General features: G+C 31.0%; 2 protein-coding genes across 2 annotated transcripts; both read right to left on the reverse strand.

The window, feature by feature from the left end:
* Nucleotides 1–9165: 9165 nt before the first annotated feature.
* Nucleotides 9166–10555, reverse strand: LOC124940411 (probable purple acid phosphatase 20). Its single transcript, XM_047480928.1, has 3 exons — nucleotides 9670–10555; nucleotides 9489–9577; nucleotides 9166–9411 (listed from the first exon to the last, which is right to left on the reverse strand). Exons 1-3 carry the CDS (start codon nucleotides 10528–10530, stop codon nucleotides 9234–9236), a joined length of 1128 nt encoding a protein of 375 aa, XP_047336884.1. The 5' UTR covers nucleotides 10531–10555; the 3' UTR covers nucleotides 9166–9233.
* A 5340-nt stretch (nucleotides 10556–15895) lies between these two features.
* Nucleotides 15896–20695, reverse strand: LOC124940410 (ribosome biogenesis protein WDR12 homolog). Its single transcript, XM_047480927.1, has 14 exons — nucleotides 20409–20695; nucleotides 20050–20150; nucleotides 19665–19771; nucleotides 19002–19037; nucleotides 18819–18904; nucleotides 18329–18396; nucleotides 18141–18251; nucleotides 17940–18065; nucleotides 17375–17518; nucleotides 17144–17252; nucleotides 16714–16850; nucleotides 16583–16618; nucleotides 16384–16483; nucleotides 15896–16263 (listed from the first exon to the last, which is right to left on the reverse strand). The coding sequence occupies exons 1-13, from the start codon at nucleotides 20569–20571 to the stop codon at nucleotides 16394–16396; spliced, it is 1314 nt and encodes a 437-aa protein (XP_047336883.1). The 5' UTR covers nucleotides 20572–20695; the 3' UTR covers nucleotides 15896–16263; nucleotides 16384–16393.
* Between the last annotated feature and the right edge of the window lie 7092 nt (nucleotides 20696–27787).

Consider the following 27787-nt stretch of genomic DNA (forward strand, 5'->3'; position numbering starts at 1 on the left):
TACGACAAAATTTTTATGGGCGGGTCAACCCACAATCCGACACAAGTATCTATTACTCTCACATATATTCAAATTAACCACAGCTCTCGACCCGGCAATCCGGACATTTTAAAAATTAAACATCATTATATATATATTAGCTAGTTAAAAAGTTGAATTTATATTGTTAAAATGTCACGCATTTATCAAATTTTGGGTTGAATTTAAAATATAAAGTGTTATTAGCCTAATTGGTTAAAAGGTTGTACTTGTTTTGTTAGGTTGCAAGTTCGAACCATACCTATAGCATTTTTAATTTTATTTTTAACCGTTTTAAGTTTATGGGCGGGTCAACCCACAATCCGATCCAAATATTCATTTACTCTCACATATATCCAAATTAACCACAGCTCTCGACCCGGCAATCCGGACACTTTAAAAATTAAGCATCATTAAATATATATGGAGTGTTATTAGTCTAATTGGTTAAAAGGTTGTACTTATTTTGTTAGGTTGCAAGTTCGAACCATACCTATAGCATTTTTAATTTTATTTTTAACCGTTTTAAGTTTATGGGCGGGTCAACCCACAAAATCCGACCCAAGTATCCATTTACTCTCACATATATATCCAAATTAACCACAGCTCTCGACCCGGCAATCCGGACACTTTAAAAATTAAGCATCATTATATAGAGAGAGATTAGTTAGTTAAAAAGTTGAACTTATATTGTTAAAATGTCACGCGTTTATCAAATTTTGGGTTGAATTTAAAATATAAAGTGTTATTAGCTTAGTTGGTTAAAGGGTTGTATTTATTTTGTTAGGTTGCAAGTTTGAACCATACCTACAACATTTTTAATTTTATTTTTAACCGTTTTAAGTTTATGGGCGGGTCAATCCACAATCCGACCCAAGTATCCATTTACTCTCACATATATCCAAATTAACCACAACTCTCGATCCGGCAATCTAGGCACTTTAAAAATTAAGCATCATTATATATATATATATATATAGATTAGTTAATTAAAAAGTTGAACTTATATTGTTAAAATGTCACGCGTTTATCAGATTTTGAGTTGAATTTAAAATATAAACTATTATTAGCCTAGTTGGTTAAAAGGTTTTACTTGTTTTGTTAGGTTACAAGTTCGAACCATACCTATAGCATTTTTAATTTTATTTTTAACCGTTTAAGTTTATGGGCGGGTCAACCCACAATCCGACCCAAGTATCCATTTACTCTCACATATATCCAAATTAACCACAGCTCTCGACCTGGCAATCCGGACACTTTAAAAATTAAGCATCATTATATATATAGATTAGTTAGTTAAAAAGTTGAACTTATATTGTTAAAATGTCACGCGTTTATCAAATTTTGGGTTGAATTTAAAATATAAAGTGTTATTAGCCTAGTTGGTTAAAAGGTTGTACTTGTTTTGTTAGGTTGCAAGTTCGGACCATACCTATAGTATTTTTAATTTTATTTTTAACTGTTTTAAGTTTATGGGCGGGTTAACCCACAATCCGACCCAAGTATCCATTACTCTCACATATATCCAAATTAACCACAACTCTCAACCCAGCAATCCGGACACTTTAAAAATTATGCATCATTATATATATATATATATATAGATTAGTTAATTAAAAAGTTGAACTTATATTGTTAAAATGTCACGCGTTTATCAAATTTTGGGTTGAATTTAAAATATAAAGTATTATTAGCCTAGTTGGTTAAAAGGTTGTAATTATTTTGTTAGGTTGCAAGTTCGAACCATACCTATAGCATTTTTAATTTTATTTTTAACCGTTTTAAGTTTATGGGCGGGTCAACCCACAATCCGACCCAAGTATCCATTTACTCTCACATATATCCAAATTAACCACAGCTCTCGATCCGGCAATCCAGACACTTTAAAAATTAAGTATCATTATATATATATATAAATATTAGTTAGTTAAAAAGTTGAACTTATATTGTTAAAATGTCACGCGTTTATCAAATTTTGGGTTGAATTTAAAATATAAACTATTATTAGCCTAGTTAGTTAAAAAAAAATTTACTTGTTTTGTTAGGGTGTGTTGGAGAAATCGAATAATAGCACATGTTTAGCAATTCAGAAATAAAAAATCTACAACAAGGCCTAACAATTCTTTTTCCCTTTTGTGTAATCAAATAGGCAGCCAAAACAATTGAGCATCAAACAATCAAACAATCAAAGAAACAGAGAGCAGGACACCAAGATTTTACGTGGAAAACCAAATTAGGTAAAAACCACGGGACACTTCGGTCACTTAAATCATCCACTATATCAAATGGGTATACAATGTAGTTCAATACAAGCCTAGAGGTAATCTAACAGAATTTATCAATTGACCTCATCCTAACTTGTCATTCACATACATTATCATCATCACTAAAGATGGCTAACCAAATGGAGAAGAGATAAAGGAAATCAGAAGAAGAACCTGCTACTGCAACGGAGGAATTGTTGCTTCAATGGAGGAAGAACTGCTGGAAGAGAGAGAGAGAAAAACCACCCAAAAACTGCTGTGTTTTTTTTTCCTTAATTAAATATGCCCTAATGGGCTTTATTAATTTGTTAGGCCTAGCTGCCAAATGAGCTGACCCAACAAATCTCCCCCGTCAGCGCAACTTCGCGGGCTCCAATAAACCCGCTCTCTCCCGACAATCTTCAAACTTGTCCTTAGGCAAGGATTTCGTAAACATATCGGCACCATTCTCACTTGTATGAATCTTCTCCAAGTTCAGTTCTTTTGCCTCAAGCACATCACGTATCCAATGATATCTCACGTCGATGTGTTTGGATCTCGAATGAAAAGCTGAATTCTTTGAGAGATGAATGGCACTTTGACTGTCGCAAAACAAAGTAAACGTCTCTTGCTTTTGACCCAACTCTTGTAGGAACTTCTTCATCCATAACACCTCTTTACATGCCTCAGTTGCTGCAATATATTCAGCTTCTGTAGTAGACAAATCAACACACTTTTGTAACCTTGACTGCCACGAAACAGCACTGCCTGCAAAGGTAACCAAAAAATCTGATACAAATTTTCTTGAATCAACATCACACGCCATATCAGAATCTGTAAAGTCTTCCAAAATAGGAGTATCACTTCCGAAGCATAAACGTGCTTTCGAAGAGCCTCGAAGATATCTGAGAATCCACTTAACAGCCAACCAATGTTCTTCTCCTGGGTTGGAGAGATACCGACTAACAACACCAACTGCGTGTTCTATGTTCGGTCTTGTACATACCATGGCATACATAAGACTACCAACTGCAGAGGCATAAGGTACATTCTTCATTTCATCTTTCTCTTTCTCACTTGTAGGACATTGTTTAGAACTCAACTTGAAATGACCTGCAAGTGGAACTGAAACCGGTTTTGCATTTTTCATTGCAAACCTCTCAAGTACCTTCTCAATGTACTTCTCCTGTGATAGCCAAAGTGTTATGTTCTTTCTGTCTCTTGTGATTTACATGCCTAAGATCTGCTTCACTGAACCCAAATCCTTCATCGCAAAAGACTTGTTCAAATCCCTTTTGAGCTTCTCAATTTTTGCAATATCTTGCCCAACAATCAGCATATCATCAACATAGAGCAGAAGAATAACATAATCATCAACACCGTATCTCTTGATGAAAACACAATGATCAGAAGTAGTCTTACTGTACCCATTTGCTTCCATGAAGGAGTCAAATTTCCTGTACCATTGTCTAGGCGCTTGCTTGAGCCCATACAAGCTTTTCCTCAACCTGCAGACAAGATCTTCTTTACCTTTAACTTTGAAACCCTCAGGTTGTTCCATATAGATCTCTTCCTCCAAGTCACCATGGAGAAATGCAGTATTCACATCCAGTTGTTCAATTTCCAAATCTTGACTAGCAGCCAATGCTAACACAACTCTGATGAATGACCTCTTCACAACTGGTGAGAAGATCTCTTCAAAATGACAAAATCAATCCCCTTTTTCTGTCCAAAGCCCTTCACAACCAGTCTTGCTTTGTATCGAGGTTGTGAGCTATTCTCTTGGTACTTCAACTTGAATACCCATTTGTTCTTCAAAGTCTTCTTTCCTTTTGGAAGTTTCACCAAGTCATAAGTTTCGTTCTCTTGCAAGGAATTTATCTCTTCTTGCATTGCCACCGACCACTTGTTCTTGTTTTCATGAGACAATACTTCTTGATAGGTTTCTGGTTCTCCCCCGTCAGTCAACATCACATACTCATTGGGAGGATACTTACTAGAAGGTTGTCTCTACCTACTAGATCTTCTAATATGTTGATCATTAGGTGGCTCTAGAGAACTGTCATCATCTTGTTCAGCTTCCTCTGTTGGTTCAGCATCAACTAGAGGAGTCTCATCAACCGCAACTTGGGCATTTTCCACATCATTGGGCTGTGATTGTGGTGTACGAATCCTACCATTGTCAAGCAATTCATTCTCTGTAGACTTCGGCTTTTCTTTTTTCTCAAAGTCTTCAATGGTTTGATCTTCAAAAAATACCACATCTCTGTCTCTAATGAGTTTCTTGTTAACCGGATCCCAACATCGGTACCCAAATTCTCCGTGGCCATACCCAATAAAGATACACTGCCTCGTCTTGCTATCAAGCTTAGCTCTCTTATCTCGAGGAACATGAACAAACACTTTACAACCAAAAACTCTCAAGTGATCATAAGAGACGTCTTTACCTCTCCAAACTCTTTCTGGATTGTCGCCATCTAAAGGAGTTGAGGGTGAAAGGTTTATCAGATCAACCGATGTCTTCATTGCCTCTCCCCAAAAGGATTTTGGCAACTTAGCATGAGACAACATACACAAAATTCTCTCATTGATAGACCTGTTCATCCTCTCTGCAACTCCATTCTGTTGAGGTGTTTTTGGCACAGTCTTCAAAAGCTTAATCCCATGACTTTTACAGTATTCCACAAATGGCCCTTTGTATTCGCCACCATTGTCCGAACGAACACATTTCAACTTCTTCCCAGTTTCTCTCTCCACTTCAGCGTGAAACAACTTGAAGTAATCCAATGCTTGATCTTTAGTCTTCAAGCAATATGCCCACACCTTCCTTGAGCAATCATCGATAAAAGTGATGTAATAATGAGCACCACCTAAAGTCAAGGAATCCATAAAACATATGTCTGTGTGAACTATATCTAGGATATTGGGCTTCCTAGATGGAGAGAAACTTTTGAAGGAAACTCTATGTTGCTTACCAACTAAGCAATCTATGCATGTCTTCAAATCTGTGGACTTTAAGCCCTGGAGATCGATTGTCTTGGAGAGAACTTGCATGCCATTCTGACTTAAGTGACCAAGTCTCTTATGCCAAAGCTGTGCTGAACAATCATTAACTGCATTTGCTTCTCCCCCGTAAGACTTAGTCTCTGTCACATAAAGAGAACTGACCTTCTTTCCTTTATCTATCACCAAAGACCCCTTAGTGAGTTTCCATTTTCCTTCACCAAAGTAACTATGATAGCCCTCATCATCAAGAATACCAGTAGAGATCAAATTTATCAGAATATCAAGAACATGTCGAACATTCTTCAAAAGTAGTTTGCACGAAGTGTTAGTATCCAAACAGACATCTCCTTTTCCAACAATCTTACACGTAACATAGTTTCCCAACGTCACTGAACCAAACTGTCCACTAGTGTAAGAAGCAAATATATCACAACGATTGGTGACATGATAAGAAGCACCTGAGTCTACCACCCATTGTGTATCTTGAGAAACAAGGTTGATACTATCATTTTCGTAAACAATATCGATGTCGTTACCACCCACATCTGCAACCTTACTACTTCCATCTTGCGTATTCTCCTTTTGTTCCCGCTTCAAAGATCTGCACTGATACTTCTTGTGTCCTGGCTTGCCACAATGATAACATGTAATCTCTTTTCTCGAGCTGGATGTTCCCCGTGACCTGTCTGAACTGCCACTGCGATTCTTTGGAGTTTTACTTTTACTTCTACCCCTTTTCTCAGTCGCGAACACCTGACTTGGAGTCGAGAAGCTCTGTTCTTTTCTTCTAGCCTCTTCATTCAGCACGCTCTCTTTCATCATTTTCAAAGTGAGCTTACCTTGTAGAACAGAATTGGTAATTGAAACCACAAGTGTTTCCCAACTATCAGGCAGAGAATTAATCAAACACATAGCATGAAGCTCATCATCAAATTCCATTCCTATCGCAGCCAACTCATTTAGAATCCCCTGAAAAGCATTTAGATGCTCAGACATAGAAGACCCATCTTGATATTTCAACGAGCAAAGCTTCCTAAATAGAAATGCTCTGTTTTGAGTGTTGTTCTTCTCATACAGTTCACTCAAAATAGTCCACACCTTATAAGCATTAACTTCAGTAGCCACATGCTGATACACACTATTGTCAACCCATTGCCTGATTTTACCAACTGCCTTTCTGTTCAGCTTCTTCCAATTTGCATCTGTCATAACCTCTGGTTTGCCTTTATCACCCAAAATAGTGTCTTCATAATCATAATTACACAATAAGTCCTCCATCCGTGACTTCCAGATTGTGTAATTGGTAGCTGTGAGTTTGATCATCGTTCCATTACTGCTCAACGATTCTTCCATTTGAATTATACAAAAATCACCACCAAACGAACTCAGCTCTGATACCACTTGTTGGAGAAATCGAATAATAGCACATGTTTAGCAATTCATAAATAAACAAGCTACAACAAGGCCTAACAATTCTTTTTCTCTTTTGTGTAATTAAATAGGAAGCCAAAACAATTGAGCATCAAACAATCAAACAATCAAAGAAACAAAGAGCAGGACACCAAGATTTTACGTGGAAAACCCAAATTAGGTAAAAACCACGGGACACTTCGGCCACTTAAATCATTCACTATATCAAATGGGTATACAATGTAGTTCAATACAAGCCTAGAGGTAATCTAACAGAATTTATCAATTGACCTCATCCTAACTTGTCATTCACATACATTATCATCATCACTAAAGATGGCTAACCAAATAGAGAAGAGATAAAGGAAATCAGAAGAAGAACCTGCTACTGCAATCCGGACACTTTAAAAATTAAGCATCATTATATATATATATAGATTAGTTAGTTAAAAAGTTGAACTTATATTGTTAAAATGTAACGCGTTTATCAAATTTTGGGTTGAATTTAAAATATGAAGTGTTATTAGCCTAGTTGGTTAAAAGGTTGTACTTGTTTTGTTAGGTTACAAGTTCGAACCATACCTATAGCATTTTTAATTTTATTTTTAACCGTTTTAAGTTTATGGGCGGGTCAACCCACAATCCGACCCAAGTATCCATTTACTCTCACATATATCCAAATTAACCACAACTCTCGACCCGGCAATCCGGACACTTTAAAAATTAAGTATCATTATATATATATATATATTAGTTAGTTAAAAAGTTGAACTTATATTGTTAAAATGTCACGCGTTTATCAAATTTTGGGTTGAATTTAAAATATAAAGTGTTATTAGCCTAGTTGGTTAAAAGGTTGAACGTGTTTTGTTAGGTTGCAAATTCGAACCATACCTATAGCATTTTTTATTTTATTTTTAACCGTTTTATGTTTATGGGCGGGTCAACCCACAATCCGACCCAAGTATCCATTTACTCTCACATATATCCAAATTAACCACAGCTCTCAACCTGGCAATCCGGACACTTTAAAAATTAAGCATCATTATATATATGTATATATATTAGTTAGTTAAAAAGTTGAACTTATATTGTTAAAATATCACGTGTTTCTCAAATTTTGGGTTGAATTTAAAATATAAAGTATTATTAGCCTAGTTGGTTAAAAATGTTGTAATTATTTTGTTATGTTGCAAGTTCGAACCATACCTATAGCATTTTTAATTTTATTTTTAACCGTTTTAAGTTTATGGGCGGGTCTACCCACAATCCGACCCAAGTATCCATTTACTCTCACATATATCCAAATTAACCACACATCTCGACCCGGCAATCCAGACATTTTAAAAATTAAGCATCATTATATATATATAAATACTTTACTTATGTTTGTCGTCTAAGCCTATATGAAGAGCACAAATCGACCTGAACAACGAAAACAAGTGTCATTCAAATATTTTAAAAACCTAGAAGATATATGATATGAATGTTCTATTTATGGGTAATCAAAATTAATGTATCAATAGGTAAGTATGATGTGTGTGGATATTAAAGCACAACTAGTTGGACCATATTGGGCCTGTAAGATATAAATTTATATATATAAATAAAGAAAAATAAAATAAATTTTACAACCTTAAATGTATGCGTATTCAAATATTTATCTAAATTATGTTGGGTTGGTAAACATTTTCAATTTCAAATAATTACATTATACATTATTAATTGTACCTAAGGTCATAATAATTTTATAAAGACCAAAATTATACCAGAATTTACAAAATTATACCAGAATTTACAAAATTCTGTACATTTTTAATAGTGTTTAAACATGCATTATTTGTTTGTTTTTTACTTTTGGGACAACCTTATATATTTACATATTTAATATTGATGTGTTATTGTTTTGTTTTCTTAACTAAATAAACACATAAAGTTATTCAAAAATAAATAAAACAGAATTATAAATAGATTATAAGATTATGATTGTATTTATTTGAATTATAATTTATATGATTCTGATTTCTGATTATTACTCTGTTGCAAATGAATAAAAGAGTATTCAATAAAATAAGAATGGTAAAATTGAGTGAATTTAATTGAAATTGAAAAGATGTATATCCATAAGTCCTACATAGAAGGCCAAGACATTGAGAAGCCCAGGGCCAAGACATTCATCAAATATAAATAAATAAATAAATAAATGTAAAGAAAATTAACATTACCCAATCAAAACCAATATATAAATTAATCAAATTTTCTCAAAAATAAAATAAAATTAATTAATCAAATTTTGTTTCCATAATATAACTTTTTTCAAACTATTGTTCAAACAATTTTTAGTTAGTCATCATAAGTGATAAGTTCATAGTGTTAAAGATTTAAATAAGGTAAAGCTTAACAAATATAAGACAAAGGTGATTAATTTGAGAAATGAATAACAATACAAAAAGAAGTATATAAGATATGTAAAAGACAAAGATATTTTGTATTCAAAGTTCAAACCCTAATACATTGATAGGAATAACACATTCTAACATTATTTTCTTAATTTGTTTAGCAAGAAGATATCGAAGAAAGAGCAGTTAGATGGATAGTGTCTGAGGTAATAGCTTCATTGTCGTCATTTCGGTGCCATGTCCATTGAGCCTGAGTTCCATTAACCATCAATAACTGCCCATGCCCAAAACTTGCCTCCCTAAACTTTGATATATTAGGTTGTGGCTCTATATACCTGTCCAAAACAAATATTATTATACAATCTTTGATTCTTATAACTTTTTCTTTAACCTAGAAGAAAATAGGACTTACTTTGTAGCCAGTCCCTCGCGGTTGCCTCCGTCGCCTATGTTGATATAAACGGGTCCACATTTGTTGAGTTTTTCTTTATAAACACGATCCTAATATAGTAACAATGAATAAATTTATGTACGTGTTAGGCACAATTTTAATATTTTTTTCCTCAAGGGTTACATATTAGTAAATTACTTACAAATCGTTCATATGCATGTATGTGTCCGGCAAACACAATATCCACTCGAGCCTTAAATAGTAAGTTTTCCATCGCAGCCTTCATTCCATCAGCTTCGGACTCACCTTGGTGGTCCGTGTTTGAATTGTACCACGGTGCGTGCACCACCACTATCACCCATTGCGTTCTCTTCCTATCGATTCGGGACAGGTCACTCTCAAGCCACTTGAATTGATCTGAACCCTCATCAAACTCCACGTATGAGCCCAACATAATGATATGGGCACCAGCAACATTAAACGAATAGTATAAGTTGGAGTTTGATCCGCTCTCCTCGTAAGGCATGTGCCATCTAGTGTTGTAGGCCGTGAATGGATGAGAATGGACTAGGGGGATTTTCTCAACCTCATGGTTACCTTGAGTAACCATCCAAGGCCTACGACTAGCTTGTGGCTCGACTAGTCGGCCAAAGGAGTCCCACATTGGTTGTATCCTGTCGGCATATGATAGGTCCCCGGGATTAATTAGTACGTCGTAGGTTGATTTTGCAATGTGTTCAATGGTGGATTTGGTCCAATATGTTTGACCTAAATCACCGGTAACGACGAAGTTTACGGGGAATTGAGCAGGAGGGGTCTTGAGGTTATACTCGGGGCCTTGACCTTCCGAGCCACAAATGTAATAGTATTGAGTGTTAGGTTTTAATGGGCCAATGACAACTTCGTGGATCTCATCGGATTGGTACCACATATATTTATAGGAATTTATTGTCCCACTCGAAGAAAATTTGTAATCTCCTGGAGAAGTTCCATACTTGACTATGGCCGGAGTGTCGGGCGCTTTTGTTATCCACGATATTCTCATCTTGTCGCTTCCCACCATCGATATATGCACCTATACTCATTTTTACAATAGTTAAATTTGTTCACATAAATTTAATACAATGAATTTAGTGGTTAGTTGAATAAGGTCATGAAAACAATTACTATTGATCTAATTCGATACTAATTGTAAAATTTATTTATAATAGAGATTGTTAATACTAGCCCAATTTTTTTTTTTAAATGACAGTTTTTAATCCAATTATATTGGATCTTATAGAAGATAAGTCAATTTATTGATAAAAACAAATACATAACTAATTGATATAAGGTAGATTTAGAGAGATTTGAACAATTTTATGTTTGATAGATAATCTCACCAATGAAATAAATATATGAGCATTTTAATTTTGGATAATTGAGCCAAATAACATCAATTCTTTTTATGCAAAATTTTAACTAAAATTTTATTATTTTATTGAAATAATCCAATAATATCAAACAAGACCTAAGAGGTGGTTGATCTGTATACATTCCACATCACCGAAAATTCAAGGCATCGTGTTAGTTTGAGTTATTTAATTAAATCTCAAATAACTCAATATCCTATCGAATAAGTATAAAAAAAAAAAACTTTGATTAAAAATGAATTATATCACCCAACATAGAATACTCGAATTTAAGGAATCATTATTCATGAATGTAGAATCATCTACTAAATTAAACCAAGTAAAAAAAAAAATTAGAAAACATTTCCATGAATGGATAATAATATTTTCCTTGAAATAATACGTGTAAAATACGATTAAATGAAATAGCTGCAATTTTAGAAAGAAAAACAAAAATTGAAGCGGCAAAAGTCATCTTTCAGTTTTCACACTGTTTAAGCTCCTTTGATTTTGTTTTTTCAACTACGGCATTTCTATTATATAAAAATCATTCTCATTATCAAATTACTTAATATCAACTATAAATTACCAAACTATATCTACTCTATTTTTATTATATTTTAATTTTAAACATAAAAATATTGAAGAAAAAAAAAACGAGTTATCGAGCTCATAAGTTTTTTAAAAGAACGGATAACTCTTTCAAAGAATTTTAGTAGTTATGGTTTTGGATTGTATCGTTTATGTATTTTAAAATCAAGTCTATGGTTTTTCTAGCTCGATTCAAATAATTTAGGTCCGTTTTTTATTTCTCTTTTGATGGGAGAACGACGTATCACCACAACACTAGCTGAAAAATGATAAAGGTTGAAGAGTAAAAAGAGATCAAATTTATTAATTTTTCAACTAATCATATTAACCCAAATTAACTCTCCCTTCCAAATTTTTTTAGAATATTTCTCATCTTTTAGTGAAATGACCCAAAATCATTTAAAAAAAACTCTCCCCGAGGATTATAGTAACTTTCCGTAGAAGTAATAATTAAAATAAAAAACTTAATTATTATTATTATTTTAAAAAAACTCGTACAAATCCTAAAAATATATCTCAAGATCAAACAAGCTCTAAATTGTTTATCATATTTTCACACACATAGATCTTCCCTACTTAAAGTTTGGCTTAATTAATCAATATGAATGTAATTTTACATATACAAGTACGAAATAATGAGCGGAGGATACTATATATATATATATATATATACCTGTTCAGGCAAAGCATGATTCTGATCATCGGAATGGAGAATCATCGGAGATGGACGGGCCGGCGGGCGTTGATAAGCAAAAGAACAGGACATTAATGTTGTGAAGACAACAATGATCACCATTAACGTAAGAGACAGTTCATTTCGAGAACCAGCAGATATAGCCATGGAGGTATAATCGAGAGAGAGAAAGAAAGAATAGAGAGAAGGAAAGGATCTCAATTTTTAATATATATATATATTTATTTACATAGATATTGTATGGTCAAAGATTGATGTCATCTGCGTCTTCTTAATTTCCTTTTTCAATTATTTAAATAATTCATTTTCATTTAAATCATTAAGAATGTGTTAAAATAAAATAATCTGAATAAAAATATGATTAATAGAACTGTAGTGTTTATTATAAGTATAATATTAATCATTCTAAATTCTATTATGGTATTTTAATATTTTTATTCATGATTAGAGAAATTATTAATATTATTTTGTAATTATATTAGATTAATATTTTTATTTTTTTATTATTATATTTTATTTAATTAAAAATATAAAATATTATTATTTTTATATTATAATAGTTTAAAATATATAAAGTATTAAAATGTATCATAATTTAATAAAATATAAACTTCTAATATTTTATTATATTAATTATATATATTTTTTAAATACACATAAACAAATAGTTATGATTCAATTTTTTATTTAATCAAAAAATTATTTATCAAACTCTTTAAAATATTATATATTAATAATTAATTAAATTAAATATAATGTTTTACTAAATAATATATATTATAATATTACATAATATTTTTTAATAACATTTTATATTTAACTTTTTTAATATTTTTTAAATATTTATTTTATATAAAATTGTTATTTTATTTTTAAGTTTTTTATATTTTAATTTATTTATTATAATTTTATTATTAATATATAATATATAAATTAATTATATAAAATTAATTTTATTATTGTTAGTTATATTTTATTTTATTTTATTTTAAATAATTTTTCAATATTATTTAAATAATTGAAATAATTTATTTAAATAAATAAATTAAATTTTTTATTATTATTTTAATTATAAAATAACATCTTATATAATTATAAAAGAAAATATATATATATAATATTATAATTATAATCATGAGGGAGAACGTGGGGGAAAGTGAACATGATGGGATAGAAAATGTATTATAAAGGAATAGATGATTCATAAGTATCCGAAAATTAAATGAATGTTCTGAAATGAAACTCATCGACCAAACACTTCATTTTATTCATTTTCTATTACTGAATAAAAAAATCACATATTTTAATATTTTAACTTTTATTCTAGAGAATGTTAAAAAAATCTTAATTCAATGTATCCTTAAATATAATATTGATGAAATCTCTAAATTGAACCAAATTTACGTTAACTTAAATTTGATACAGACCACATTTTTTTCTATTTACTATAATTTGACTTGGGGGAATTGGAGTCAAACTGAAATCTGGATCAATTATTTTATTAAGATTAAAAATATTATAAAAAAATATAATTATGATGAAATTTATTATAAATTAATTATAATTATAATGATGCTTAATTTCTAAAGTGTCTGGATTGCCGAGCAAGAGCTATGGTTCATTTGGATATATATGTGAGAGTAAATAGATATTTGAGTTGGATGGTAGGTTGATTCGCCCATAAAACTTAAAACAGTTAAAAATAAAATTAAAAATGTTATATGTATGTTTAGAACTCGCAACCTAACAAAAACAAGTATAACATTTTAACCAACTAGGCTAATAAAACTTTGTATTTTAAATTAATCACTAAATTCGATGAATGCGAGATGTTTTAACCATCTTAGTTCAACTTTTTAACTAACTAATATATATATAATGATGTTTAATTTTTAAAGTGTTTGAATTGTTGTATAAGTTCTACTTTTATATATATATATATATATAATTTTCAAAATGTCTGAATTGCAGGGTTCGAGAGTTGTGATTAATTTGAATATATATAAGAGTAAATTAAAAATATTATCGCACATTTTTACTATATTTTTTCGGTTTTTATATCATTACTCGTATAAATGCACGAGATACATGCTAGTTTAAAAATAAAATCACTTATTATAATTGATAAAAATATAAAAAAAAAAATTAACAACTACATACCCATCATTTCCAATTAGTACACATGAATGAAGAACAATATTTTTAAAGCAAACTCTTAATATTTATATAATCAATTTGTTCTTTTGCTTTTTTATTTAATTGTTTTTAAAATAAAATATATACTATTAAAAAGTAAAAAAAAAAAAAAAATCAATATGTATGATTATGCCGGTGAAACCAATACAAAGTATAATCTCGATAAATGTTTGATAAATAAATAACCTCGTCTAATTAATAATTTTTTCTTCGGTCTCAGCTTAGTCCAATGGACTTAACGAATAACCTCGCTTAATGCATTAACGAATAAATATAAATGAATAAAACGTAATTTAAAAAAAAAAAAGAATAGCCTATTCCTCAGTATCTCATATATGTTTCATAATTATAAGAATTGGTCAAGATCTTTTAAAAAAAAAAAGATCGTTCTTTACTTTATGTTTAATGTAGAATAATAAAAATAAATCAATGAGATAGTTGAGTGGACTAAAATGTCAGATTGGGAAGTCCATAGAAAAACAATTACTAATTGACCGAAGTGATAAGCAAAAAGCCGTTCAAGGAAAAGTAGATTCAACATTTGTTCCAATCCGAGACATAAACAAGGGAAGGGTAATCAAAAATAAACCTGCTAAAAAAACAAAGACAAGGTTAATGAGGACGGACAAAAATTCGTAGGCATATTTCTATAGTGGGATCTTTGAAAAGTTGATCATTATGAGTGTTACGGACGAATTTGATTGAGAAATCCAATGGCAAAAAGAAGGGATTAATTAGCTCGTTATTCCACTATATTTCAAATAACATATTTTTATTTATATAATATATCATAAATATATTTAATCTGACTAATTTTGAAACACATTAATTAGTAACAATTTTTTAAAAATATTTCCATAGATGATTGACCATTTTTTAAAAATACTTCCATGGTTGATTGTTTTTTTCCTCCCAAATATAATATGAATGTAATTAAGGTTTGCATGTATATATATATATGAACTTAATAAATACAAATGATATAATTACAAAAAAAAAAAATATATGATCTAAATTAATTCTACTGTACACTAAATAACTACAATTAGCCAAGTTTAATTAACAATTAATTATAAAATGATTAATGATATATAAATTAGTTCTAAGGTGTTGTAATTATATTGATGATAAAATGCATTTGAAAGACGAATTAACATTAAAATTTTAATTTTAATTTAATTTTAATTTAATTCCATAATAATTAATACTCAATTTCTATGATAGAAAAAAAATATAATAGAAATAATTTAAATACATATTAATTTAACATGTTAAGTCCCTATATTTAAAAAATCATAGTAAATTGTTATATAATAAGATATTTTGTTGGAAAAAAAAATTATATATATATATATATATTAAAATTTTATTTATAATAAGTAGAATCAAAAATTATAAAATCACCTTAATTTAAAATTCCAATTTTAATTTTTAATCTTAAATAATTTATTACAAATAAGAAATAAAAATTACACCACAATTCCAATTCTTGGGAAAGGACATTATGTAAATGGTGATATTGTAATATGCAAATAATATGTATTATGTGGTTCAAGAGATGACCAAATAAACTGAAAAAAAATTACAATTCATGGGAAAGCAAAATGCATAAAATTAACAAATTTTCAATATTAGAAATAACCCCCAAAGTAGCTTCAATCTTCATCCACTGAACATAGACCCACCACATCACCTTCAACATACAAGGTTCATCTAAGACTCAAAAACTTGAGGTTTGGATCAATGCATTACACCATTGGATAGAATCACAATTGTACAACAAATTTATGGTCCTGGGGAAAAATTAACCTAAAAGCTCAGCTAAATTACTAATTAACATCTCAAAATTGGTTTAAAAGCCACAAAAACTCTACTGCCAAACTTGTTTTGCCTGAGATTTTCATCACCCCATAATCATTCATTGCTGCAGATAAAACAAAAGCATTGGCAGAAAACAGAAGAAGCATTATAATCAAGTCGACCACATTATAGTTTTCATACATTTTGGATGAAAAGATTGAAATTAATACAGCAAAAAGTCTACCTCTTTGTTACTAAACAGAAATGCCCGAAGAAATGCAGAGTTTTGAGTCTGCACCTCCACTTACGATGCTATCGTCTTTCCACCAATCCACGCATAACACCTGAAATTTTAAATTGGGCACAAAATTTGAGGGTGATCTCTTTTCAGCTCACAAGGCAATCTCTATATAAACTTAATAAAGAATGAAACATTAAGATACCTTGTCATTGTGGGAACCAATAATTGCCAGTGGCCACTGCAAAGGTGAAATTAAGAAATCAACAAATCTTCCTTTCTATTTTTTTTTTGAAGAACATAGTATAGAATAGATAATACTATTGACCACATTACCGCAGTTCTTAAATCCCACAGCATAACTTTTCCATCATAAGATGCAGAAGCCAGATGAAACCATGATGTCTTGTGCCATTTGCAAGACGAGATCCAGGAACCATGTGATGAAAACTGGAAAATAGGAGCCGTAGTACCTATACATAAATATATGAAGCAGATGGATATTATGAGTAGTTAATAAGTCCATGTTTGGTTAGGATGTAACTGGAATTTGGAATTATAATTCCATTAAATTGAAATGTACATAATTTTTAGGTTTAAATTTCTTCCTTCCCACTTTAGAATTACAGTTCTACTACTTCTACAAACATAGTAATTCAATTCATACAGAATTGGGATGAGAATCATAGTTACAATTTCAATTCCAATCATACCCATCCAAACATAGCCCAAATGAAGTTGCTATATATAAGAGCAAGGGAAAAACCTGGCTTGCGAGGATCCCATACACGGAGAACTGAGTCAGAGCTCCCAGTTGCGACGAGAGCAGAGCTTTCTCCTCCAACATCAAGACAGTTGACAACTTTTCCAGTATACTGATAGAAAACAAGGATAATAAATATACAAAAAATAATAACAAGTGGGTAGGTAGAGTTGGTTGACTTTGAAAAGTTGAGAATCACGATAATTATAAGAAAGTGTGACAAAGGTTACATACCCTTTCATCTGTAGCCTCCTCTCTTTCAATATCCCACTTTCTAATGGAATGATCCCATGATGCAGAATAAATGGTGTTATGTTCTGGCCAGGAAACAGAAGACACACACTGAGTGTGACCCACAAGGGTGGAACTAGCTTCCCCCTTATACAAAAGAAAATCAACATAACAGTTAAAGCAAGTTAGACACTTGAAGAAAGAAATCACACTCAAGCTTATCATAATGGAAAAATATACTTATGGGATTTTTTTGGTGTGTATTGTTGTCCATATGCCCTTTAAATGTAGTTGAAAATGCATATTTAGGTCATTTTATATTTAAAAAAAAAATATATAAACAATAAGAAATGTATTTTGGTCGATGATTTGAATGACGGTGAAATAAGGGACTATTTGAATTAAATCCAAATAAGTTTCCTTAAACGAGGCCTATAAGACTATTAACTTTTAAACTCCATGTCATAACACCTGTCATTCTGTCACAATAAAATAGGATAAATATAATATTTTCAACAAGAAAATCATCGAGTTTTAAGTGATATTTATATTCCCAGGAATATACTACCTCTGTTTGAACTTCTACATCATCAACTCCTGTTTTTCTCTTCTTGGTAGATACTTGATCACTTCCTGCATCAAGTTGATCTGTTCGCCACAATTTGATGCTACAATCCCAAGAACCAGAACAAATCTGCAAACACATGATTAAAACAGTGTGAAATATCTCTTTAATGGTTTCCAGTATGTCGATAAGAGATTTTCTGACCCTATCTCCAGAAGGCTGTGCTGCAACACTTTGAATAGATGCAGTATGTCCAGATAAAATCTTGTAAGCTCGAATCTTTGTAGATTGTTCAGTGGAATCCTCTACATCAAACTTTAAAAAAATAGTATATGCTGTTAAAACTGGGTGCATTCTAGATAAGCATGAAATCTAGGCTGTGCTCTTGATACCTTCCACAGTCTAACTGTTTTATCTTTTGAAGCAGTAGCAAATGTTGTATGGTTGGAACTTGACAAACCTGCCCAATGCATTACCCAAAAAGTAAGAATTAAAAAGAACCATGTCACAAAGAAATCAAAGTTGGTTAAGTTGAGTTTGAGGAGAACTGTTTTCACCAAAAAAACAAAATGTAGTCAGCCTAGGGCATTTTTTGGTAAACCCAAAATTTTACCCAACTTAAACAACCATTTAAAATTATCCATAAGATTTTCAGGTGGTATGGGTCCTGGGTGTATAACTTGGATCAGAAATGACACATGGCCTCAATGCTTGGCCCCTCCAAATAACTAGAACATTGTATTGTATTGTACTAAACACATCCACAGATATTTTCACCAAAAAAATGGCATTGAGGGTTGAAACTAGAACATTGTACTTGTATTAAACACATCTACAGATATTTTCTCAAAAAAAAAAACACGACTATAGATTTTTTTCTACCTTTCTGATTAACAATAGTTATGGAAGTAATCGGATCTCCATGTCCCTCTAATATATGCGAACACAGATCAGCACCCTTCCACACCCTGCACAAGGTGATGCAATTAATAGGTTTATTATTCTTCAAACATCGTATATTTCATTGTAGACAAAATTGCCTACATTCTAAGTTTTAGCTTTTACCTTCCTAAATTGTCATAGCATCCTGTCACGATGAACCTGTGTGATAGAAGAACAAAGTTTGAAAAAACACAATACTTGAAGCTATTATAATGTGTAGCATAAAAAACATCCAGGAAAGGGTTACAAAGGAAGAAAAGGGGAGAGTATTGCAATAACCAATTGACTAACAGTACAAATTGTTTCTTAATTCAATATCTGATGTGGCCAGCAATAGAAACTTGCGAAAATATTATGTTCCAACTATTCATGACAACAGGCTTCAAGAAAACAGTTGATACAACTCTAGATTTTCAGACCAAAGAATTAAGACGAAAAATTCTTTGAGATCATAGAAAACAAAGGACTTCACATAAATCCTCTGGAACTAATTAGTAGGACTTCAATATACAAGTACCAAATTTCTACATGCACACCCTAACAAATATACATGAAAGGATTGCTATAGAAAATCATCAAATAAAACCAAGCCCGTTATTCACCATTCAACTACAAATAGAAGAAGCATGTGCATAAAACTATTCTGCACCCAGATAACAGTATTCTAATGACACAAATGTCAGATTCCTGAATACAACAAAGTTCAACAGTTTGTTGTTATTTGAGAGGAAACATCGTCGAAAATAAAGTGAATTTACATAAGTTTGAGCAGCATAACTAGCTTACCCAGGATTGGAACCATCAATAGCACTGACCCAATCATCATGTAAAGAAGGTTCTTCCTCTCTTCTTGGGATTGCAGCCTTTCCATATTCAATTTCTAAAACTTTCTCCTGTAAGACAAAAGAGCTTGTTTGAAGACTGGTAGATGTATCTCAGACATGAATAAACATTATTTCCCTGCCCTATGAGTGTCTTTGCACTCCTATTCTATTCTTGTGCTGCAATTGACAACATAATGGATTCAATACTATAGTCATGGGTGGTTCAGGTGCTTCAAAGAAATGGAAATAATTACAGACACTTCAAATTACATAAACTCAACCTACATACAGTACCATTAATTGTCTAAGCTAAAAATGACTGAAACACACTTAGAATGAAGAATTACCGCAGAGATACCCTTGGCAACTAGAAACTCTTCAAGTGACATCCGAATTAGCTCTCCCCCAATAAGAAAATCGAAGGGCTCGAGTTGCCAATCATCATTAACTGGAGTTGAGGAACAAGAAACATAGTTAGTTCATAAGAATAAAGAACAAAATACTAATTACTAGCAGATTAATGTTCAATCATCTTCCTTTTTTCTTTTCTTAATTATTACAGTAGGTGATCTATGTTCAATTACCCACTCAGCATTTCTTTACAAGCTTGTACCTTTGAGTTCAAAAATAATTGATTCCTCAATAAATTCAAAATAAAATTGCTAAAGAAAACCCATTTCTTTGTAGAAAACACTTGGGTACCTACCAGCTTGAAGAAGGTTGTTGACGATGGCTGAGAGACCCATTCTGGTAAGGTTGGATGGAATAGCAATAGAGGTGCTCGGAACTTTGAACGGAGCCTTAAGTTTGGTGACGAAGCGTACATGAACACGCCTTGATGGTTCATCAGAAGCTCCATCGTTATCCATATCTCAGTAAAGAAGATGACTGAACTGAACAACTGGTAATCAAGAGAGATGATGAAACTATAAGAGGCGACTGATATTGAGAAACAGAGAATAGGGTTTTGAGAATGGTACTCGTAAATCTTAAGATGATAAACGTTTTAATTTTTTAATTTTTTATTTCTTTTTACTAATAAGAGACCAGACGTTTTAATCTATTTTTTTAATTTATTTATTTTTAAGGGTTTCAGAGGTTGGGCCGTAAAAATAAAGTAACAAAGCCCACTCTCTTGCATATAAATAATATTAAAAAGTAAGTACTACAAATTTATTTTCCTTAATTTTTTGTATTTTTTTTTTGTGTCAGAAGTTCCCTTTTACGACTTTCTCATGTTTCCTTCACATGTATAAATAAAATGGTCATATTTTTTTTTTAATATTTTTTATAAGAAATTAATTCATAATAAATTTAATTGTTAGTCAGATATAGAGATAGTACTGGGTACCGTTATATTCGATATTCGTCGACACTCGATGGAGGGTCAAATTCGAGTTCGTGCATGGGGAGGAAAGAAGGTACCAAATCGAGTTCGAGGTAAAGGGTACGAGGATTTAAACTCAAACCTAAAATTTAATACACAATTATATTAATATTAATATTTAAAATAAAATATTTTTTTTATTAGGTCTTAATGTGAACTTTCATATTAAACATCACAATAAATATATCTCTTGTCTACCCGCAGAATAAACAAGAGTTATTATTAAAGGTAAATGGTTGGTTAAATGTTATTTTTCTCCTCACTCTTCATCTTCAATCTTACATTTTAATTTTTTTTAACCTTCATTCTAATTTTTTTATTCAACTATAATAATAATAAGTTTAATATTTTCTTCAACATCTATTAAAATAGTATGTAGCTAAGTAATTATGCATTATGTCCCTTTATTTTCTTCAACATCTTAAAAGTATGTTTATTCTTTTTAAATTTCTACAATCTTATATTATGTATTTAATTGAGTAATGTGTTACCTGAAAAATCAGAAACCAGAATAGAAATAGAGATAGTCGTCGATAACGAGTCCGATAGTAAAATAGAAATCAAGATTTTTTTTTTTTTTTGGTTAAGAACGTACTTCATTACCTAATGGTACTCTGTCAATCCTTAGTTAATTAATTAGTAAACAATATAATATAACATCTATCCAATCAAAATAAATAGTTTATGATCTAGATGTAAAATTGTATAAACAATTTATAAATGATGAATATTGAAGTAGAAGAGTAAACCGAATGAACAATTAAACGGTATCAGAAAAATATTTATCAAAGTTTTCAAGTGACAATTAAAACTATCCTTAATCGATTATTTGTAAGCAACGCTGAAAAATCTCATGACAAATGTTATTTGACAATAAGGTCAACTTGACCGGGCTCTTCACCTATTATCTAAGCAACACTGAAAAAAAAATACTTATCATCATCTTCTGACAATCTTGCTTACATCGAATTTCTTCTTAAGTGAAGTTTGACAGACTTTCTGTAACCCTAGTAGAAATTATTTTCGTGTATGTGTATCAATAGGAAATTATATTCGATACTATACTTGGATGATTGATCTTCTCTTCCCCACTAAGAAGAATTGAAGTAATATCGATATGAAAGGCGATCTGGTATCGCTTCTTTTGTCTTCCTCCTTATCAGAAGTTCAGTAAGAGTAAGATCGGTGTCATACTTCTTTGTTCTTACTCACATCCATCAATAAGATCAGAGTGAAGTCCGTCCAACTCACTTCATAGTGATGGAAACCCTACGGGAAGCTCTCATTTACGAATGGTGTCACTTCTTTTGTCTTTCCTCCTTATCAGAAGTTCAGTAAGTGTAAGGTCGGTGTCTTACTTATTTGTTCTTGTATCCATCAATAAGATAAGAGTGAAGCCTGTTGGACTCACTTCACCGTGATGGAAACCCTACGGGCTACGGGAAGCTCTCTTTTACGAATGAAGGACCTGAGGAAGGGATTTTGATTTTACTTTCTTTCTTGTATTCGGTACACTAAACACAAAGTCAACCCCCTTTCATCTTGGGCTACTCCATGCCTTCTTAGTTCTTGGGCTAGACAATTTATTTTTACTTGGCTTAGTCTCTTTGAACCTCTACCTAGAGCATCGTTTTTTATTTTACCTGATGAAAATGATGGGTTCACTAGATTCGCTTTGATGTAAGAATTTGGGTTGGTCTAGTTACGTTAGTTTGTACCCTAAACCGAATGTGTTTGTCTCGGAAGGATGATCAAATTTACTATTAAACTATTTTCCTGTTCCAAGTCAACGTAGGATAAGCAATTCATCATTTTCAAAATAGACTCATGTCGACACATATAAGTGGAAAAAACCGCTTCTTCTTCCTCATCATCTTTTCATAAAATCATTTGGCGACTCTAATTTTCAAATAAATAACATTTTAAATTAGTTATGTTTAATTAATTTAAACTAGGGTCTGGCTAAATTGTTATTTAGCTCCCAACTTATTAAAATTTGAACAAAATATTAATTATTTTTATATAATTAATTTCTTACCTTTCTAGGTATTTTCAAAATATTTTGAAAATTAAATATTTCATTTTAAAAGATATCTAACATTCAAACCAATGTTGAAACGCATCGAACCTCGAGTCACAATTCGATATTCCTTCATATTGTCACGCGTTCGCCTCACTGCGGTCCGCGCTAAGCTATGGGACGAGAGATAAATCCTAGGGGTACGTACATATAAAAAAATATTTAAAATAAATATGACATATATTTTATCAATTTTTTTTTATTTTAAATTTAATAAATAATTTATTTGGGATAAAATGGATACACCAATTATCTTAAATTATTTATTTTAATGGCTTTATTTTTTTTCTAAAATTAATTTGAGATAAAATGAGCATAACATTTATCCCAAATTATTTTATATATTTTTCTTCAATGTTATTCTTAATTAATTAAGATTTAATCAGCACAATAATCAGCATAATAATTAATTCAATTAATTTTTATTTTATGTTTTGGCTTGGTTTTAATTATTTTAAATTTATTTATTTCAAATAATTATTTATAAATTTATAGATTGGGTATGTAAAATTTTAATTTTTACACATTTTTTTAATATATATTTTTGAACTAGTAAAATGATTTTTTAATATGTGAAATTGGAAAAATATAAATTAGGTAGTAAAAATATGATTTTTTAAAAATAATTATTTTTAATTATTTAGTTATAAACTTTAATTTAATTTTCATATATTTTTTCTAATTTATTCTAATGGATTTTGTATTATATTTTTATATTTATTGTTTTATTTTAAAAACTATTATTAAAAATAATTAAAAAATAAAATATCAATTTTATAAATGTATCAAAATCAATTAATTTAAAAGTTACTATAATAAAAATAATTATAGAAAACTTTAAATTATATTTAATTAAAAATATAAAATTAAGTTTATATTGAGTAATTAAACACTTCAACATAATATTTATCATAAACATAGAAAATCATTAATTCCAGAAATTAAACGTGATTTAAACATGTTGGATTAAATGTGATTTAGGCATGTTGGAATGATTAACATAGTTCACTTTAGAAATCGATCTCGTCTGGGCTAATAAAGTAATCTCTCAACCACGTTTAGTTTATCTAAAACCTTTATAACTTGGGACATATTTGGCCTACAAGATGGATTAGTATGAACACATTGAACAATCAATCTTTTAACAATTTTCCTATCAACATGATTAAATGTTGAATCATTCTGTAAACTCTTGTGCACGAGTATCTTCTTGATGTCGTTTGAAGTAAGCGACCATCCATAGTAGGAAAACAATGACTCCATTATATTTCTTTTAGATATCAAGCAAAGAAGAAGTACCAAAAAGGAATATACATCGCTTTTTTAGTCCAAATGCCTACAAAACAAATGATTTAAAAAATTAGTTAAAAGTACAATTTTTTTCTCAAACATAAGAAAAAAGCATACCACTTCTGTCATAAGCCGGAAACACTTTGGATCAAGTTTGATTTAACCGCATACGTTGGTCGATTTGGAAAAATCCCACCAGTTATTAGGCCAAAATCAATTAACTTTGGATTGTATTCCTGAATATCATATTGTTTAAGATATCACAAAAAAATAAAAACAATGTTTAAAATATCACAAAAAAATAAAATAAAGACCTCATCTAAATAATATATGAGCTGCATCCAAATTACGAATAATGAAAGGATCCATGTGATACGATACATCATGCCAATTTCATAAACTTAATGCAATATAAGTATCAAGAATATAAACCACATAACTTTAATACAACTAATGGATATAATGAAAATGTAAGATAAATAATATACCATTGAACTTCAAACAACAATGTCACCTTGTTTTCATATATGCCTTGTAATTTATCAATTCAGAAAATCAACTACAAACACATTCAAACTCATAGACGGAGATTTCAATGTTATCAATTCTTAATTGTTGCATCCTAGTTCTTTTTTTCTTCTGATTGTAAACAGCTTCTATACCAAAATTAATCCACAATCTTGTAAATTCCTAACATTTCTCTCAAAAGTGATCTCATAATGGGATGGATGTCTTTGAGTGTTTTTTGGCAGAAAGAAAGAGATTACAAATGCCATGCATGTATTACCAGTAAAAAAGAATGGAAGACAGGTTAGAATCAGATAAGGAATTAGTTTTACAACTTGAAAGATTAACAAAATAGAATGACATTAAGGGTATAATCTAAAATTTAAAAGGGTAATGTCAAATTTTATGGGATTTCTCAAATATAAATATATAAAAGCACCTACTATATTTTACATGTAGACAAAATAAGTAAATAAAAAACATTGCCATATTTTGTTTAACCCACAATTTGCACCTACATGGAAGTATACAAGCTTAACCTCTAGGATTGGAGAAACTTGAGGAATATATGATGAAATAAAAATCGTGACCACAACTATTTTAATGATAACATAGAGAAATTAGAATACATAAATGTCAGGATTTGTATCTCCCAAATCCGACCAGGATTTGTACAAATGTAAGAAAGAAGAACACAAAAAGATACAGATTTATAGTGGTTCACTCAAATTGAGCTACGTCCACTTCAGCCACCACCAGATTTCACTATAAAGAAGAAGAAGGATTACAAAGTTTTTTTGCCTCACACTTTATTTTTCTAGAATTCTGTCTTCACCTGTAAACCCTTAATAATCACATATTTATAGGGTAAACATTCAGGTAATAAACCTAAATAACTCTTGGTCAGGCCCAAATCCAAAATCAAATACAAACCCAAAAAACTCTAATTAACAATGTAGAGTTTATTATAAGTGTAGGCTCCATAACTCAACAATCTCCCACTTGGAGACTAACTTCATCATCTCTCGATCGGTAGTGACTTTTTATCTAGTGTCTTAACGAAGAAGAACAACTGAAATTGCACACAACTTTAGTTTCACATTTGTCACAGCTTTCGTCAACATATTAGCTGGATTCTCACTCCCGAGAATCTTCTCAAGAGCTAATACTCCATCTTATAAAGCTGACCGGATGAAATGATAACGAACTTGTATATGCTTCGTTCTTCCATGATAAACATGATTCTTTGGCAAATGAATGACACTCTGATTGTCGCATCGTAACACACTTCCCTCGTAGTCTTGACCCAATCTTTGCAAAAAAGGTTGTAACCACATCATCTCCTTAGTAGCCTCTGTCACAACAACATACTCTGCCTCACAACTAGAAAGAGAAACAATCTTTTACAATTTTAAAACCCAACTGATTGCAGTACCTCTTAGAGTATAAATGTACCCTGTTGTGCTCTCCCTACTATCAACATTACCACCATTGTCAGCATCAACATATACTTTCAAACCCATATTAGACTTTTGAAAACACAAAGCAAGACCCATACTTCCTCTTAAGTATCGTAGTATCCACTTTACTGCTTCCCAATGTTGTCTACCTAGGTTCCTCATGAATCTGCTAACAACTCCCACTGCATGTGCTATGTCTGGTCTTGTGCAAACCATCGCATACATAATACAATCAATGGCAGAGGCATACGGAATAGTGGCCATATAATTTTTCTCCTCCTCTATTGAAGACGACTGGTCTTTAGATAGTCTAAAGTGACTAGCTAAGGGGATAGTAAATAGTTTTGCATCATACAAGTTGAACCTGCTAAGAACTTTCTTCACATATTCTTCTTGTGAAAGCTTGGGAAATTATTCATTCCTAAAAATTATCATCCCAAGGATTTGTTTAGCAGCACCCAAATCCTTCATTACAAACTTTTCAGACAACTCTTTCTTGAGTTTGTTAATCTCATACAAACTTGCTCCAGCAATCAACATGTCATCAACGTAGAGAAGCAGAATAATGTACGATTTATCAAACCTCTTGATATAGCAGCAATGAACAGATTCACACCTTAAAAAATTGTTACTTTTCATGAAGCTATCGAACTTCTTGTACCATTGCCTTGGAGCCTGTTTCAAACCATACAGACTCTTCTGAAGCTTACACACAAACTCATCTTTTACTTTGATTTCAAATCCTTTTGGTTATCGCATGTAAATATCTTCATCTAAATCACCATGAAGAAAAACAGTTTTGACATCCATTTGTTGAAGATGAAAGTCTTCTTTCAGAACCAAACTCAAAATAGTTCTAATTGTCATCAATTTAACTACTAGAGAGAAGATATCATTGTAGTCAATACCTTTTTTCTATTGAAATCCTTTCACATCCAATCTTGCATTGTACCTCATGATTTTATCATGTTCTTCTTTAATAATGAAGATCCATTTGTTGTGAAGTGCTTTCTTTCCCTTTGATAGCTCAGTGACCTCCCAAGTCTGATTCAACGTCAAAGAGTCCATCTCATCTTTCATCGCAGACTCTCACTTAACTGATTCATCAGATTGTATTTCTTTCTCATAGCATTCAGGTTCACCTCTATCTGTCAACAATATATAGTTTAGAGATGGAGACCAGCTCTTGACTAATTTTCGATTCCTTGATGATCTTCTCAACTATATAACCGGTGTTTGCTGATTTGCCTCAAGGGCTATGTTCTCAACGATTTCATCTTCAACAACACATTGTTCTTTTTTGACAGTCGGTATATATTCATATGAAAATTCTCTCAAATTGACTGTATCAGTCTCTTTCA

The sequence above is a fragment of the Impatiens glandulifera genome, chromosome 5 (genome assembly GCF_907164915.1).
Source record: "Impatiens glandulifera chromosome 5, dImpGla2.1, whole genome shotgun sequence".
Lineage (NCBI taxonomy): Eukaryota > Viridiplantae > Streptophyta > Magnoliopsida > Ericales > Balsaminaceae > Impatiens > Impatiens glandulifera.

Coding starts and splice junctions, on each gene's coding strand:
- LOC124940411 (XM_047480928.1), bottom strand. CDS start 10,530: ATGGTGGGAAGCGACAAGATGAGAATATCGTGGATAACAAAAGCGCCC. Junction 9,578..9,669: donor TACATGCATATGAACGATTT/GTAAGTAATTTA, acceptor TTACTATATTAG/GATCGTGTTTATAAAGAAAA. Junction 9,412..9,488: donor CGCGAGGGACTGGCTACAAA/GTAAGTCCTATT, acceptor TGTTTTGGACAG/GTATATAGAGCCACAACCTA.
- LOC124940410 (XM_047480927.1), bottom strand. CDS start 20,571: ATGGATAACGATGGAGCTTCTGATGAACCATCAAGGCGTGTTCATGTA. Junction 18,252..18,328: donor AAACAGTTAGACTGTGGAAG/GTATCAAGAGCA, acceptor ATTTTTTTAAAG/TTTGATGTAGAGGATTCCAC. Junction 17,519..17,939: donor ATGTAGAAGTTCAAACAGAG/GTAGTATATTCC, acceptor CTTTTGTATAAG/GGGGAAGCTAGTTCCACCCT.